Source organism: Staurois parvus, unplaced genomic scaffold, assembly GCF_062004578.1.
Source record: "Staurois parvus isolate SC_StPar_1 unplaced genomic scaffold, SC_StPar_1.0 ptg001194l, whole genome shotgun sequence".
NCBI classification, from domain to species: domain Eukaryota; kingdom Metazoa; phylum Chordata; class Amphibia; order Anura; family Ranidae; genus Staurois; species Staurois parvus.
In genome coordinates this window covers 867,186-886,046 of record NW_028318990.1, presented here as the reverse complement: position 1 = coordinate 886,046, position 18,861 = coordinate 867,186, and the positions used below count along the sequence as shown (strand labels likewise).

The 18,861-nt window shown below is 37.1% G+C and overlaps 1 protein-coding gene across 1 annotated transcript in view; it reads left to right on the top strand.

Moving 5' to 3' along the window:
* RFTN1 (raftlin, lipid raft linker 1) overlaps nucleotides 1-18,861 on the top strand; it is a 463,107-nt gene that overhangs the window by 287,672 nt on the left and 156,574 nt on the right. The window contains exon 4 of the mRNA XM_089660005.1: nucleotides 4,061-4,169. Coding sequence (XP_089516131.1) covers nucleotides 4,061-4,169 — 109 coding nt within the window. The remainder of the gene's footprint in view (nucleotides 1-4,060; nucleotides 4,170-18,861) is intronic.

The following is an 18,861-nucleotide window of genomic DNA, read 5'->3' as shown; positions in this document are numbered from 1 at the left end:
CTCATGGAAGTGGCCATTGTTAATGCTGCCATTCCTAATTTGTATAATTGTTCCAGTAGATAAAATGTTAAAACCAGAGGACCAGGATAATCCCAAGGTAGCTAGCTTGTTTGGAAGAAGTTTAGCACATGCAGTCCCTTATTTCTATCAAAAAGCCCCAAAAAATGTATTATTGAGTCATACTGAGGTGTCATTACAAAAGTCAACACACTTTGGAGGCTCTGAAACTCCCCCTTCATTAAGGGGATTCTGTAAAAATTCAAGATGAAAGGGCTCACTTTGAGGTTATTTTTACAACCCCTGGCAAAAAGTATGGAATCACCATTCTTGGAAAATGTTCATTCAATTGTTTAATTGTGTAGAAAAAAAACTAATCACAGACATGGCTCAAAACTATTTTCATTTAACATTCCAAAAATAAAAAAAGAAAGAAGACTGTAGTCAGTTACAATTGTTTTTGCAGATCAAGCAGAGGAAAGAAATATGGAATCACACAATACTGAGGAAAATATTATGGAATCGTGAAATAAAAAACTACAGTACACCACTAGTACTTACTTTGTTGCACCACCTCTGACTTTTATAACAGCTAGAATTCTCTGAGGCATGGATTTAGCTATCGAGAAACAGTATCCTTCATCAATCCGGCTCCAACTTTCTTTTATTGCAGTTGCCAGATCAGGTTTGCTGGTTGGAGCCTGGTCATGTACCATTTTCTTTCATTTCCACCATAGATTTTCAATTGGATTGAGGTCCAGAGTATTTGCAGGCCATTGCATTTGCATTATATGTCTTTCTTGAAGGAAAGTTTTCACCACTTTAGCCTTATGGCAAGATGCATTCTCATCCTGAAAAATGATGTCATCACCAAACATCCTTTTGATGGAATAAGAAGAGTGTCCAAAATCTCAATATAAACTTGTGCATTTATTGAAGATTTAATGACTCCTTCGTACCTTTACCTAACATCAGTCATCAATGATTGTGGAAATTTGCATGTTTTCTTCAGGCAATCGTCTTTATACAATTCAATGGAACGGCACCAAACAAACGTTCCAGCATCATCACCCTGCCCAATGCAGATTCGTGATTCATCACTGAATATCACTTTCATCCAGTCATCCACAGTCCATGATTGCTTTTCTTTCGCCCACTGTAACTTTGTTTTTTTCTGTTTAGGTGTTATTGATGGTTTTCGTTTGGCTTTACTGTATGTAAATCCCATTTCCTTTAGGCGATGTCTTACAGTTCGGTCACAGACATTGTCAGTTTCTGCCCATTTGTTCCTCATTTGTTTTGTTGTGCATTTTCTGTTTTCAAGGCATATTGCTGTATGTTCTCTATCTTGACGCTTTGATGTCTTCCTTGGTCTTCCAGTACGCTTCCCTTTTACAACCTTCCCATTTGATTTGTACTTGGTCCAGATTTTAGACACAGCTGACTGGGAACAACCAACATCTTTTGCAACATTCCGTGATGATTTACATTCTTGAAGAAGTTTTATAATCCTCTCCTTTGTTTCAATTGACATCTCTTGTGTTGGAGCCATGATTCATGTCAATGTCATGCTTGGTACAACAGCTCACCAAAGTGTGCAAGCACTCTTTTTTAACTGCAGATTGATTAGCAGATGTTTGTTTTAGAACTGCAAAGTATGTGGTGATTCTATAATATTTTCCTCAGAATTGAGTGATTCCATATTTTTTTTCCTCTGCTTGATCTGTAAAAACAGTTGCAATTGATTGCAGTTTTCTTTCTTTTTTTTATTTTTTTTAAATGTTCCTTAAAGCCAGAAGGTTGGAATGTTAAATGAAAATAGTTTGGAGGTATGTCTGTGATTGTTTTTTTTTGGACAGTTAAACAATTGAATTAACATTTTGTAAGAGTTTTGATTCTATACTTTTTGCCAGGGGTTGTAGAAGAGATAAGCAGGTTCACATTTGTCAGATGCACTTTGTCAGTGGCTAATATGAGTGCATCCAAGTGCATCTGGCAGTATGAATCAACTCTTCTGCACTCTTTAACCATTGGCCTAGATTGTAAGCTCGAAAGAGCAGGGCCCTCGATCTCCTCATGTTTTGCATTGTATTGTATTGTTATTGTTCTGTCCCCCATTGTAATGTACAGCGCTGAGCGAACTATTGGCGCTTTATAAATACTGTATATAATAATAATTGGTCTGGCACTCTCATTTGGCTTTTTATTGGTGAAACTGTACCCTAGGGCCCACAATTAGGGGTACTCTGCTTTCAAAAGAGCAGCTTTACCAGAGTTATTGAGCTCCATGTTTTAGACCTACTTAGTACAATCTTAGGAAATTGGAAACAAACATCCAGCACCTCTTACACACACTTTTCGGACCCTATTTCTGTAATCACAAGATCATTTTCAAGGAAACCTGCCTCCAGTACTAGCATAATCATTATTATCTTAAACAGCCATTAAAGGGTGCTTGTGCATATCCTTGGGACCCCATGATTACCTCTGCTGTATTGTAGACCTTGGCCCACCTGGCCACCTCCACCTTTTGAGTCTTCCATTGAGAATTCCATTTAAACTGGATGATTAGGATTCAGCTATTACTCCAACTGATTAATTTTTTTTACAAATTTCTGAGATGTAGCAATTTTCCGGGCAGTTTCTGTGACTTATCTAGCATTTGTGTTCAGATCTAGAAGAAATTAAAAATGCCTTCTGGTGCTTCCTTGATGGAACTCCATTGCAAACAGAGGCTTTTCTGCATGAACCCCAGATTTAACCTGGCAGCGTTGTAAAAAATTATCTTTTTTTTTAAGCAATGTAATAAATAAATTACAAGTACAATGTCGAGAAAAAACTCTCTCTCTGTCTCCTCTCACATTTACAGAACATCTATTGGGATAGAGAGAAGGTATCTTTTCAAACAAATGTTTTCTGATTTTTACTTTTACAACTGGTTACTGTGACTGGCTGTCAGAAAGATCACATGCCCAAGGACCACACTGATTTTAACAAGGAAAAAGGGATACCATCATGATATGTGTTCATGTGATCCCACACATAGTATATGCACTCGGAGGTTACCTAAATACTCTGTGGCTATTTGTGAAGTGGTTAAAGTATAACAAAAGACAAAACCCTTTTTCTTTTTTTGGATAGAGTGGAGATGGATTAGAACACCTGTTAGTTTTTATTGCTGTCTGTGTCCCTGTTAGGGAGATTCAGCCTCTTTATGTGTCCTGTTTACTATTTTCATTGAAAGTGAAAGTAAAAGAAAATCACAAATTTTGGGTTGTCCCTAGAAAAGTTATGGAGGGGAAATCTTCTAATGGGGACACTAGTTCTGGTGACTGGGGGTTTCCAAGGAATTTCCAAATTTGCAGGGATTTCTTCTTACTTCCTGTTTGACTATGGGACTGGAAGTGAAGAGAAATCTCCACAATGGGACACAGATGGCGAAAAAAAAATCTGATGGGGTTATAACCCTCCCTTACTCTATTCAAAATGAAAAAAAAGTTTTGTCTATAGTTTTTCTTTAAAGTGTTACTAAACCCACAGGAGTAAAATCAGTCTGTATTTGCAGTAAAGCATGCTTGGTATACTCACTGTGGAACCTAAGGGATTAATCCTCTGCATTGTGTAAAAAGGCTGTTTGATCCTTTCTTCTCTGCCCCTCCTCTTGTTGAAATGACCACCTGATACAGACTGAACCCTTGGTCACATGCACATGCCCAGTTTGGTGTGTATTACTAGAGAGTTTATTCTCCTTGGGAGGGTGCATGTGGTCAGCACAGGGCCAATCAGAACTGTCCAGACAGAAGGTCAGAGGTTTTACATCCTCCTAGAGCAGAAAGAAAACTCCTCCTACAAGCTTTAACCTGTGCTCTGCTGAAGTCACAAGACTGCTCTAACTGCTGATGAGAAAAGGTATTTAGCAGTTTATATTTACTAAACTAATTGCATTTCCATGCTGTGTGTACTGTGGGAGACTAGGTATAGTGAATGCAAGGTCCTGGGTTTAGTATCATTTTAAGTGTGTTCAATATTTTTTAAAGAAAAAAATATCTTGTTTCTCCTTTAGAAATTCAACATGTGATGGGAGCAATGAAGAATACATCCTGGATGTGGAACAGTGTTTGTCTCCTGACCAACTCGTAGACCAAAAGCTGATACCTGACCTAGTGAAGAGGGCAAGTAGCACTATCTTTTAATTCACTTACAATTGCACACATTGAATTTCATCCAGGTCAGGATTCCAGTAGAATTTATGTTTATTCATCATAAATATAGCAAAGTGTAACAGTGAAAACTTTGTTTTAAAGTCATACAGTTATGAATCATTCAGCATGAGGAGATTACCATAAAAAGGAAAAAAATCAGTTTGTGAGCTTATCTTTACAAATTGTGCCTTTCATTGGTTAGGGAAGGATTTATTCTCTTTAGGGTGAATAATTTAGGTAAAGTGGGCAGTATCAATGCTGTTTAGACAAATTATACTTTTTTTAGGCATGGGTAATAAAGTATTCTTAAACCCAAGATCATAATAATACATTGCAGATTACCAGTCCCTAAAGTGGCTGCATTAGTTCTCTTTTTTCAGACTAAGTGCAAAAAATATTTGTTGATCCTGCCGGAAATACAGTGTTCTTGTGACTTACTGTTCACTGAACTGTAATTTTAAGCGATGTTGCCAACTTCCCCAGTTATCTTCCGTGAACTACAACACAAATTCCACAATAATCTAATGGAATAGAGGAGAAAGGGAGGAGTTCTATAGTAATAACAAATTTCCTGCCCTATGGTGACAATGCTCCTCCTCAGACACAGTAAAGTAAGGAAGCATTGTCACCCTAGGACAATAGGCATGGTTCTGGCAGGATAGCCAGGTGAAAAATGCCTGAAAAAAATATAAACTAATGCAGCCACCACATCTAAGAACTGGAATGATGCTATATATTCCTTTTTGGTTCTTGGGTTTAGATACAAATAACTATATTATTCACATGTGTTTTCTATGCCAATTGGTGTTTAAACGTTATCTGTAGTCTTTTTAAAATACAAATGTAAAAGTGATTATGATTAACTTAATATCAATAATCGTTTCATTATGTTTAATAAAAGCCTTGTTTTCTTACTTTTATATGTAAATTGAGGCAGCCATATTTTAGATACCACTTTTAAATCTGTTTTCAAGAATTTCAGAGCTTTTTAAAAACCATGGTGCAATGTACTAAAAGATTCTCTAATCTTATAATTGCATGTGCCACTCAGTCAGTTTGATATCAGAGTGAATATTCCCTGGCTGTGGGATGAGCCCAGACCAAGTATTAGAATATTACCTTTAAAGTAACACAATTCTTACATTCCAACAGCCCCAGTGTTTCGATCCTGAAATGAGAACTTCACAACATGACATAATAACATATTAATATGGTATATTATTTAAAAATCAGTAGTGGAGCTTGGCCACATTATCATGAGGTGGCTTGGTTAAAGTACATGAGTGACAACCTGGCATATGGAATACATAGGTAGAGACAAAGCCTCCAATAGGGATTACAGGAAGGCTTCCTGTACCAGAACTGGGCCCCTTGATAACCCAATAGTGTCCAGGGTTGTCTGTGGGCACCCTCAGTGCAGTGTTCTACCGGTCACCAGCCCCATCAATTGTAATGGTAACCCGGGGATCCTGCTGGAATCTCCAGAGGAGAAAAGAAACTTTGGGCCCTGCCTACAAGCCTTTGATTGGAGGAGGAGGGGACTGAGGGCAGAGTGTGGGGGCCCAAGCTGACACCATAGGCCCTATCCTTAGATGACCTCCTCTCCCTTGACCTATCCTGAAGCTGCCGCTAAGCTGTTGGGGTCCTGTCAAGTAAGCTGTATAGGGCCCACCCAACAATTTGTAATAGTGGCCCCTGAGTAGAAGTTATCTTCAATGAAAACTGCATTTCAAAATGGTCTGTAATTCCAGAGACATAAGCAGCTGAGATTATAAGCAGATTTGACTTTTTCCCTTCCTAAACCTTTAACATGACAGATAGGAGTGGGTAGGGTAAAGCCAGGCTTTTACAGTAATGATCGAGTATTGCATATAACTTTTCTTTTTTTTTTAATCAGATAAAAGTTTATTAAAGAATAGTTCCAGAGTAGACAGTAACAAGAAGAACAAAGTGCTTCACAGTTTTTGACAGTCAGTGAACATACATCTTAGACATTGACGTAGTAAAAATTTTTGCACAGTACATCAGTGAATTAATATTCCCATTGATTCATGAGTTAAGTAAGTTAAATCAAAGTAAAAATTGCTCAAAATAAAGCATATAACACTCTATATAAGTCTATGCAATATCAAGTCAATTGGGCATAGACCCGAAGTGTTCAACCATCCCTCCCATAACTGCAGACTCTATATTGCATGAATAAAGAGTTTCACTGTTAAAGCACTTTGGAGAAAAAGAGTTTGTGAAGTTGCTCCAGTACACAATGTTTTTTTTATGTTGATTCACAAACACTGACATCACTGCTGGAACTGCTAATTCTTTTTTTGAGGAATTTGTATTGTTGATAATGTGTGACACATATTTGATTTGAGGATATTTCATGATCAGTATTTGTTATTGCTGCTATATTTTATTATATACTGTATTTTTTCATATGTAATTTTTTGGTAGCGCTGCACTAGTTTCAGTTATTTAAGTTACAGGGATGAGACAAACCATTTAACACTAGCAGGGGTGCCTTCAATGATCAGCTTTTATTTTTGTAAAAACTTTATCCCAAAAGAAAAATAAACTGTTGCTGTAACTGCGCTGGAGTTTGTCTTCAAATTGTTAGTTTATCTAATTCTGCTAGTGCATTTAACACGCCCCTCCCCCCCAGACTGACAACACTGCTGTCCAAAGATGCCCTTGTGCTCCTTCATCCAGAGTGGGGGCGCTATAATGCAGGAGATACATTACTTGCCATATCACCAGAGGAAAACAGAGGGAAAAAGGCCTTATGTTTGTTCTACGAGAGGATTTAAGTATCCTTTAAAAGTCACCCAGTAAAATAAGCGGCACATCTGGTTTGCCTTACATGAAAGTTGTCTCATTACCATTGTAGAAAAGGAAGGAGGAATATATGCCAAGACTAATATGCAGGTAACCCTATGAAACCTTAAATATAAAAAGACATATCTGCGCTCATCATCTATGGTTCAAGCTAGTTCTTCTTCAGAGATCTTAAGAATCAGGAAACTCACACCTCTAGAATAAGACATGGGTAGAATGATACTCATAGCCTATCCAAGAGTAACGCCACCAACTCAAAGTGTCTTTTATAAGGTGTGTCTCTTGGAGCCCACTAATTACAGGCTGGTATTTACATAGTGTAGAACTGATCATGGTTCTCTTAAGAGGACTATGTAATCCCCAAATGCTCCAGGAGATTATAGGAATATCTGCCATGGTGGAACATACACTATATTGCCAAAAGTATTCAGAAGCCTACCTTTACACACGTGAACTTTAAAGGCATCTCAGTCTTTGTCCGTAAGGATCAATATTGTCACATCCATGTAAAGGTTGAAAACAGAAGAAAGTAAATAATAGACTCTGTATTTTATCTATTTCTTATGCTTACTGTATATCCTATTTTATCCCATTTCCAAGGAAGGTCTTGTGTAGTTTTTTTTGGTAATTATATTTTGCAATCTACTATACAGACTTTGATTTTAACAAGTGTTTTGATGTCTGGAGCTAGGTTCAGGGCTAAATTGTTCCTTACACAACCACAGAAAATGGAAACAATTACACTTATGAAATAGTAATTTATTGGACCAAATAGCTTGACTTTTTCCTGCATGTGGCAATTCAGTAAATACCTCTTCAGCTGTGACTGACAGCATTTTGTATCTCAATACCAAAAAATATTGCAAATTATTTTTTTGCTTGAATCCATTTAGGTCTATTGTTAGATGAAAGACTCAATCAGTCTGAATAGTACAAAAGTAGAATAAAACATGTCGACTGTTCGACCTTGAAAACTAGCTTATTTTTACAAAGTAATATTAGGATAGTAAAACTTTATGTCAAAAACATTACCATTTTGACTAAAATAGGAGTTTCAAAAGCAATGATAAGCTCTCTCCTGCTGTTTAATTGCATGTTTTTAATTTCATATCATTCATAGAAACACTGTAAGAATTGGGATGCATTAAGATGAAAAAAGTTTAGCTTTAAATAGAAAATCTACTTAGCAATAAAGAAAAGGGATCTTCAGCAGAAGAGTGGGATTTGTTTTATATGGTTTAATGGTTCCATAAGCCACAGTGAATGTGCACTCTTCCATAATGAAGTGTAAAAAAAAAATGTTAATGATAGCCTTAATTTACAGTGGAGATGTTTGTGTCATCATATTAGCTTGCATGGATTATTTTTTAAACCTGCTTTATGTGCCTGCTCACAGGTAGAGAAGTACAGACTGATCTCATGCTAATCAGAACAGATTGCTGGTTAGGCGTAAGGACAAATATAACTGGAATTCAAAACACATGCTGTGTTTCAATGTGCTGTTCTGATGCATAATCAACTGGTGCCAAATCTATCTTCTAGATTGACTCTAGATCTATCTAGACCAGTCTTTCCTAATCCTTTTAACACAGAGAAAGTATTTCAGGTCTCAGAGAACCCCTGCTAATAAATATTAGATCTATGATGCACAAAGCGTGAGTGTTAATAGTAAGTAGTGGATATAGGACTAAAAAAAATAAGAAATGTGGAATACTTAGTGAATTGGACATCCAGGGATAGGCTGTATGATATTATTTTTAGTACTAATAATTAATGACACAAATAATAATAATGCCCCAAAAAAACAGACAGTGAAAAGTGTGGTGCTCCCTCAAATCGATGGTCAGTAAGCCTTTACATTGATGGGCATTGGAAACGTGCCTCCCTACACTGATGGTCAGTGAAAAGATTGCTCCTTACATTGGTGTTTAGTCAGAGGAATGGTGTCAGCTTATGTGAGAGGCAGAAATTGTTCATTGATTATGGAACCCCTATCAACTTCTGGAGGAATAACACAACAAGAAAAGAGAGGGTGCATCAACCTTGTGCATGATCACAAACACCATTTATTATTGAAGCAAATACACATATATACTCCCAAAAGCAAAATGTTAGTGAACATAGAAAAAAACTCTAGCCACTATGTAGACCTAAGACCAAGGATCAAATATTCCATACAATGCCTGGATGACCCCCTTGGTGGAAGCACTGGCTAATACATTTTGGGGACTATACCCCCTTCCTCAGGCACCCAATGGGATCCTTTGATGATTTATCTTTTTTCATTCTAGCTTTATTTCTAGCTTTATATCTTTTATTCTTGACCACTGGTTTCCATGGTCCAAGACAGTTTACTTTGTTGCACATGACTTTATGTGTGGTTTTGTCTTCAGCCTCTGGAGGAACCCTAGTTGATAAATGTGAGTTTTACAGGGCCATGTTCACTGTCAACTGAACTTTAACTTCAAATATGGCATTTTAAAACAGAAAAACTAACGTTTTACAGTACGTATGTTAAAGAGATAGCAAAATTAAGGCTTGCAGGTCCTGGGGAACCCATATGGATACGGAATTAAAGGTTAGGAACTGTTGTTCTTATCTTGCACCAGGGGCCAGGTATGGGATGCTACTCCACTGCTCCATAATGAGTGGTACACTCCTGACCACTGTTTTCTGTATGTGAATACAAGAAAGATATTTCTACAAGGAAAAGACAAACCGGGTAATATAAATAGATGTATGAATACACAAAGACAATATGTATGAAAACACAGCAGACTTTATTTTCATGACAGTTGTCCTTTAAATGTCACATTGCAAACATATTGTAGCTAAGATCTGACAGATGCAAGAATTTCAGTTGTCAGTTTCTGCTTTAAAGGATCAGTACACATATAGAATCAAAATACACAGCTTCACCTTAAGTCCTGGGTTGATGAGAGGAACTGCTGTACAGAATATTGGCAGTCAGGCAAAATCAAAGACAGGGGCAGTGTGTTTGGATAGCCAGGAAGCCTAAACCTGACCATCATTAACACTGAAATACAGGAGTTGGCATATGGCAGTTTACTTTACAAGGGAATTTAGGGAAATGTGGTGAGCTTTCACTTTTCAAAGAATACCCAATTAGGTTCTAGGCAAATAATAAACAACATTTTTGCATGCACCTGATTGGATAATGGTCAAGTCAGCAGAAATTCACTAAACTCTGGGAAAAATTATCTTGCAAAGTGCAACTCCCCTTGCAGAGTCTATTTGCCTGTAGTAATTCAACCCGTGGTATCTTCCAAATTCACATAAGGAGTAAACATATATATGCAAATAGTTGTAGGCTATCTCAAGTATCTGACTTTTAGAAAGCTTTTTGATTTTTTGACACTGCATTATGTCACATGGCTATTTTTGATGCAAGTATTGTTTGGTGAACTTCCTTACAGCTCCTGAGTATATTGGCTAGCATCAAGGGTTTATTTACCGTGATAAATCTGATCATTCTGATTTGTAAGGGCTTGTGTACCTGAGTGTTGGTTTCCTGGGTGCAGCATGCTTTTGAAATGTAGATGTGTAGATGACAGTTCAGAGGCTGTATGTGACCTACTTTGGTTGGGTTTCTCTAGATTCAGCAGGTCTATTGAGATCTATTGAGGTGCATTTGGATTGTAGGCAAAGGTCAAATGCAGCCTTTTCTTGGTAAACATTGTGTTTTGCATTTAAAGGCATGCATTTAAGTAGTTCTGCATTTCAAGGGAAAAGATTGTGTTTGACATGAACATCTGTCTACAGGAGTCTGCAATCTCAAGAAGAGTAGTGAAGGTGTTACCATAACAAATAGTATTCACCTTTTATATTTTAACCTACAGTAAGAAAATGACAAATGGAATATGGCTGGTTTCTAAGGGCACCACTTGCATTCACCTCCAGATATACAGGCTACTCAATATATTACTAAAATAACTGAAATGGAACTAATCTCGAATGGCCTGAAAAATTGGGACATATGCAGGCACTCGTTCTGCCGTGTCACGTACACTTCAAAAACTAATAGTAATGCAGTGGGAGTACATTCTAAATGTTATTGCCTTTGAAGTTGTTGCACCCAATTTCAATCCAATATTATTGAGAGATGGATACTTTGAGCTTATGTTGCTTATCCTTCCATTCCCTCAGGCTCAGAGTAAATTAAGTTCTTCAGCTTTATGGTGTAGATTCCGTTACATAAATACTTAAATGTGCAATAAATAAATATATATTTAAATATGAAATGTTGAAATATTGATTCCTATAGAACTTCTGCTGTTTTCATTAGACAGATATTTATTTTTGCAGTAATGTAATACAAACATATTATTGACATTTGTATAACAAGTCTTGATGGGAGTACCTGTATTAATGGCTGAAAATGTTTAGGCAGCTCTTAAATCATTATTCATTAGACATAATGATAATGCTCAATACAGTGTTCAGAGAATAAAAACATTATGCAAAGTTGTTTGTAAGTTATGGCTTTAGTAATATCTCCAGCTTCCTACATATCTGTCTCTAACTTTCATAGACCATTACTTGAGCCCTAATGTGTCGGTGCTCAAAGCCCCTTGGACCCAAGTCATATTCAAGCTTTAATTTTACCAGTTGGATCTCAACTTGATCAGTGGATATAAGGCAGTACAGAAAGATCATAGTACTCAGTTTTGATACATAAGACCCAAAATGTGTAAGATTTTGCTAGCAATTGTGTTAGAAAGGTTTTTGATATATTATCTGTTGTGAGACCTTGATCTTAGTGGACTTAATGGCTTGAGTGTCTTTGTACTCTGTCTACAAATGAGCAATAAATGGCCCGTTTTTACAACTCTGAAGGCAGTGGTAATAAAAAAAAGCTAACTTTACATTGTACAAGAGCTTTTGTATTTCTTTCACTCACCTGACAAACTTTAAAGTGCAACTCCAGTCTACACATTTTTCTTTTTAGTTCTAGGTAGAACTGGGAGCTCTTAGAACCTCTGTTAGGTGTTTATTGCTGACTATCCATTCAGGGGAAAGTGACAGAGTCTGTGTAAAGTTACTCTCCAACCTGTATGTACCTTTCCAGCACTGCCCACTGGTCTTTCCATGTCACAGCTACTAATAAAATACCCGGTGTCAGATCTCAGAGGACACAGTGATGTCTTCCTGTTTGTTATTTTGCAGTGGTGGCCACAGAAGAAGGAATGGCTTGGGAGAGGTGACTATACTGTGGGCATTGGGTGCCCACTGTTACTGTCACTATGTCCCTGTTGGCAAGATGACAATATGTGAGAGGAAGGGATCAGAAAAATCTTTCTTGCAAGTCAATGGCTGCAAAAATATGACTACTTGAAAATGCATTATTAATAAAAAAAATTCAAGGTTTTTCTGTATGTGATACTGATAATCTGGGATTTAATTAGAATGGGACATTGAGTTTATCACATGATTAAGAAAAACAGCTAGCTATAATCAATACCATACTTAAAGTGCTTCTAAAGACAGAAGGTTTATGCATTAAGGTAAAAAAACCTTCTGGGTGCAGCTCCCCCTCCAGCCCCCCCTTATAATTACCTGAGCCCCATCTCAATCCACCGTTGTGCATGAGACCAGCAGCTCTCCTGGGTTTCTCTCTCCTCATTGGCTCACACAGCAGTGGGAGACATTGGCTACTGCTGCTGTCGATCACAGCCAGTGAGACAATGAGGAGAGAGCAGGGGGTGGGGCAGGGCTGAGGCATGCTTTCTGTGTGAATGGACAATGTCCATTCACAGGAGTGCGGCTCAAGAGCGAGTCTACTTGAGTGCCCCTATAGCAAGCCAAGACCGCCAGCAGGAGGCCCCAAAAGAAGAGGATTGGGGCTGCTCTGTGCAAAACCATTGCACAGAGCAGGTAAGTATAACATGTTTGTTGTTTAAAAAATACAACCTTTGGAATAACTTTATGCTGGCTATAAATGTTTGGGGTTTTTCAGTTCTAGATTAAAAAAAACAGATTCATCCATACACACCTCTCTGGGACATTGGGGAGCCTAAATCCAAGTCACTCATGTTATCAGCTGTAAATGTCCCAATCATACCCTACAGGTTAATGTAATAAGATGTGATTGCGTTTTTAAGAATTGCATTTAATACTTTTACCTTAACAAGAAGAAAAGATGTAAATATTCTCATTTATGTTCTCAACGTTAGTGTGAACAAAATATTTTGTAACTAACTAAATTTAAGTGATTGTAGTTTTCTTTATGGATGTGTGAATTCAATGTAGCAATTCCCAATAAAAAATGATAGTCTAAACCAGTCTTTCTCAACCTTTTCAACACAGAGGAACCCCTGAAATAACTTTCTGGTTTCAGGGAACCCCTGCAAAACATTACTATGTCTGAAACTCATGATACAATAGTCTAATGATCAGTGGGACGAATGCCCTAAACACTTGTGATATTGGGAAGAATTACCCCCTTGTAGATAGCTAAAAAGATCATTGGTATCAGTAGAAATGTATCTGAGTCAGAAATTTCTCATTGCTCAAGGAACCCGTAGAAACCTCTGGAAGAACCCTAGGGTTCCATGGAACCCTGGTCTAAACAAACATGACCAACCAATATTTTTAGATTTGGTTTTTTGAAGTAAAACTTTATTATTGGTTAAATGTTGTTTCCTCTGTAATATTAAATCTGAGCAGATTGCATTCTTGCAGATCATACATCATACTGTGAACAAGGCACTATCCAAAGAATGAAAAGAGATCAATATATCAAAGAGATCTGTATATCAAAGGACTGATAGTGAAATATATTTCCATTACTAACATACATTTCACAAATTGTAATCGAATATACACAATATGTAAATAAATGTGCATGGAAAATGTGATCTTGCAAAAATGTAACTTTTCTTGCTATTATGGAAGAAAATTCCTGTGGCTAACCTCGTGTAGAATGCCTTAGGTTCTCGTAACAAAGACAAGTAACCACAGGATTGGAGAATGGAATATTGGGCAATTTAACCCAGTACTTGATAACCACTGCAGAATCCACCATGCCTAGAAGTAAGCAGCACATAGTTGCTAAAAATTGTAAAACCTTCATGTAATACAGTTGTGCTTAATAAATAAAAATTCTGAGTCCATTTTTAATGAAAGTTCACATATAAATTTTCGCACTAGATAAAGTCCTCCTTTTGTGAAAGATGAAAACAATATAACAGGTATGAATTTACAAGCATTTTTGTGCTCAGTAATTTCCAATTCATCTTTCAATGTAGTGGTGAACTATTATTATATTACATAGACAGTAGCAAGACTTTATATATACAGTAATCACTAGTTGGCTGTTTTTAGTAATATGATAGCATCACAATGCCATTACCTTATGTATTTCAAACGCTCAGTCCTGTGTCTTCCTGTTTTACCCAACTTGCCCTTTTTTGGTTATGAAACTTGATATTGGATTCTTAATTCAGTTGATCTATTCTCTTCCGCATCCTTAGGAAACACATATTGAAGAATCTTGGAATATTATTCATCATCATATATCAGACAACTATTATAATGATGTGTTTAGTCATTTATTTGGTTAATTGCTGTTACAGACCTTTTACCAAATTGTCAATCACACATTAATTTTGGACTCGCCTTACACTGATTTTGACTTTTATTTTGTTTCTGTTATATGTCCTTGCCCTGTATTAAAGAATGTGTGTAATCTTTGTATCTTTTAAAATTTTTTGTTGTTAGTCTCTACATTTATTTGGTATGAATGTTTTTGTGACAAACACTGTTTTTTTTCTTCTAGATTACCCTGTATGTCTGTCTCTAGTTTTGCATGATGTACTGATTTGTATGGTTTTTATCTTTTCAATCTTCTTTGAACTGTTACCTGAAACGCTATTGTTCTCTCTACACACGTTCCCCACGTTTGCAAAGACCTTTTTTACTCCAGTATTTAAAAATAGGTACCCCGAGAAATGCGAATGTACATATTTTATTTTTGAAAATTGTTTTTTTTTCTAATACCACCTCTTCACCCCCATTTTTTGTACTTGGAGTAGACTTCTGCAGGGAGCATTCAGCAGGTTACAGGGAGTGTTCAGCAGGTTATAAAAGAGCAACGCAACAAAATTGTGAATTGTGATTATCTGCACAGGTCTTGTCAGAAGCCGATGTAGAAATGCCATTAAAAGTCCAGTTAACTGTTAGTCCTTAGCACTTCTACCTGTCAGCACTAGGGTCGTCGATTCAAATCCCAACCATGGCACTACCTGCCTGGAGTTTGCATGTTTTCCCTGTGCCTGCGCGGGTTTTCTCCAGGTACTCTGGTTTCCTCCCACACTCCAAATGTATGCTGGTAGGTTAATTGGGTCCTGTCTAAATTGACCCTAGTATATGTATGTATAAATGTAAGTTAGGAGCCTTAGATTGTACACTCCTTGAGGGCAGTGACTGATGTGAATGTGTAATAAGTATGCTAAGTGCTGTGTAAATTGATGGCACTATATAAGTACCTGTAATAAATAAACAAAAAAAAGTCTATATACATTGTTTTTAATCTCAAGCCCTGATGAAAGGGGTGCTTTTGGACCCCCAAAATGTGTTACCTACTTTTGATCCCTTGACCTTTACTGGAATAAAGTTGTACCTGGACTTCAATTCATATGATTGTTACACTACATGCCAAGAAGACTGTAAAGATCTTCTGGGCTGTAGAAGCTAGGCTGGGAACCAGATCACCTACATCAACATTATTAAATTAAGATAAAATAGCAATACCAACAAAGTAATCTAATGGGTCCAGCTCTGTTTTTCCACCTTCTATAATTAGGTAGTAAAGGAGGTCTTGAACAGTAAAATCTTTATTTGGGGAACATAAATATAAACAGACTAGTATTGCATGGTTAAAAATGGACCACAGTTTTTTCAAGCTCAGCTGATTGTAATTCTATTGCTTTTATAATGTTAAGAGAAGAAGGCAAAAAATATCAACAATGGGGAAAAAAATTACAGTTCAATGTTTAACAGCAATCAGAATAATTCTTTGGATTAGTCACTCCTCTAACAAATTATATCTGGCAATGACATTTCCAGTTAGAGGTGCATCTAATACACATTTACATTCATTTATACTGCTTACACAAAGAATAAAAGGGGTGCTGTTGCGCTTAGGAAAAAATAAATAAAAAAAAGTATAAAAAAATATATAATACCTATACAGCAGCAGTCCTAATTGTGAACTCTTATACACAAAATCTTAAATATTTCAAATAGACCGTGCTTAGGTCATACAATCAACTAAGTAACAGTGTAGAAATTAAAGTGATAACAATAGACAAAAACAAATAAAATCTTGGTATTCAGTCCCAACATGTGAATTTTAAGTGCAATGGTGCTGTATCTTTAATGGAGAACCTCTGTACTGAGGTGACAAGTGCTTCACTGTGCTCACACTGGTGCCCCACATGGATGTAAACTCACCGTCATCACATGACCACCTATCTCTAGGTTAGTCAAATGCGCTTTTGGAACTATCCCAGTATGCAATATGGTATTGTTGGCTGGTATTCCTTCACACTCTTAACCGTAGTTGCTGGTGGTAACCAGGAACCCTCCACTAGGGCTGCATCAATGATAGAAAGCTCCCCTCCTCCACAGACAGTAATTCATATTCTCAGCATAAAATAAAACAAAACCAGACATCCCATAGTGTAAATCCATACGAGCATTAATAATGCGGTCAAACAATAAAAATGCCACTCACAAAAAAGTGCCTTTCCTGGCACTAGGTGTATTCAGCCTTGTTAATATGAATGGAAGTTAAAATGGCCGCCATTTTCCAGCGTGCATTCCAAACGGCGGAAGTGACGTCGGCAGAAGTTGCGTCCTAAGCCCTCGATGCATTTTGACCAATAGATCGTCTTCAGGAAATGCAAAATTTACCACCAGCAACCACGGTTAAGAGTGTAAAGGAATACCAGCCAACAATACCATATTGCATACTGGGATAGTCCCAAAAGCACATTTGACTAACCTAGAAATAGGTGGTCATGGGATGACGATGAGTTTACGTCCATATACTGCTTACATGCTGCTTACATTTGTGGTCATTGGGATGAATTATTCCTTTACAGATAACTAAAACGGTGGGAACTTATCTAAGAGACAGAAATTGCTCATTGCTCAAGGAACCCCTAGAAACCTCTGGAGGAAACTTTGGGTTCCATGGAACCCTGGTTGAGAAACCCTTTATTAGACCATTTGTTATGCTAACGTGTAGCATAATTATACATATTAATCAAGTCACAGATAATATACTTTTGTTAATTAATATACCCAGTCTTTTTAACCTTTTGATACAACATAAACTATCCTTCTCCTAATGAATAGATTAATTAATAAATAGACACTATTTGGGTCTACTATGCTCTTTGTTTAAACAGTGATTGTAATGCTTTGTATTTTTTTAAATTAAAATAACAAACTGTTATACTTACCTGCTCTGTGCAATGATTTTACACAGAACAGCCTCATTGCTTCTCTTCTCAGGTCCCCCGCTGGTGCTCCTGGCTCCCTCTCTTCATCCAGTGCCCCATAGGAAGCTGCTTCCTATGGGGGCACTCATACAGGCTGACTCTTGCAAAATATCCGACTATAGTCAGCCTTTCTCAACCTTTTGGGAATGGGTTAAATCCTGCTTGATATTTCAGACCAGAGACATCAGAAATTCTGTCCTATTAATGTGTGTCTGGGTTCCACATTTACTAAATCAAATTATAGTGATTTCAATTCTAAATATATCTGGAGTGCAGCCGCTTCCTGGGGGCGAAAAAAAGGTCACTGATGAAGCTGGGCTGGAAGTAAGGTGCTTTTGAAAGGACAGCGTTATTTAGGAGATCATAAAGTGTTCTGAAAATGTTTCAGCACAGCTTTCCTACTCAAAACAAAGATATAAAAAAAATACAATAAAGCTGATTAGCAAAGTAAATGAGGAGAAATTGATGGTGTTGCAGTTGCAATTAGCCAGATTCCACAATAAAAACAATGAAAGCTCACTATTTGGTTTGTTCTTGGAAATACCTTCACTTGCTTTCCTACAATGTTTATAAATGAGCACCATTAAGTAAGTTTGTATGCTGTGTGTTTGAAAACTATAGATCCATAGTCATTATAACACAGGATTTTTAATTGCCTGATTTTCCCCTAAAGAAAAATCTATGATCACAACATTCTCTTTCATTTTAATAACAATAATAATTTACTTAATAACAGTAATAATAATACAAACAATAGTTATTTTGACAATCCAATATAAAATGATACTTCAGCCTCCATTTTTTTTTATTTAAATAACAAACTTTTATACTTATCTGCTCTGTGCAATAGTTTTGCACAGAGCAGCTCTAATCCTCCTCTCCTAGGGTCCCCTGCTGATCCTCTTGGCTCCTCCTCTTTTCTGCATGCCACCATAGGAAGCCACCATAGGAAGCACATGCAGAAATGCAAATGAAACGCAGAAATTGTAGTGTGAACCGACCCTTAATTGGACAAACCAACTATTGATGGCACGTTCACTTCAAACCTTGCCTCCCCCCACACATGGTCCTCCTGACACATTTGCCAACCAGTATGTTGGGTGACACCAATTTGGGGGCCATAGGGAGACCAGCAACCATCTGTTTGCTGATCTCCCTACCTACCTGGAAGCAACGTGTATTACATTACTTCTGGGTTCGGCTATCACTTTCAGGGAAGAAGCTAATGGACTGTGTTTTATTATCTTCAATAGAGGGCAGGTGAGATATCAATGGGTCTCAGGATATCTCAATAAAGAGAA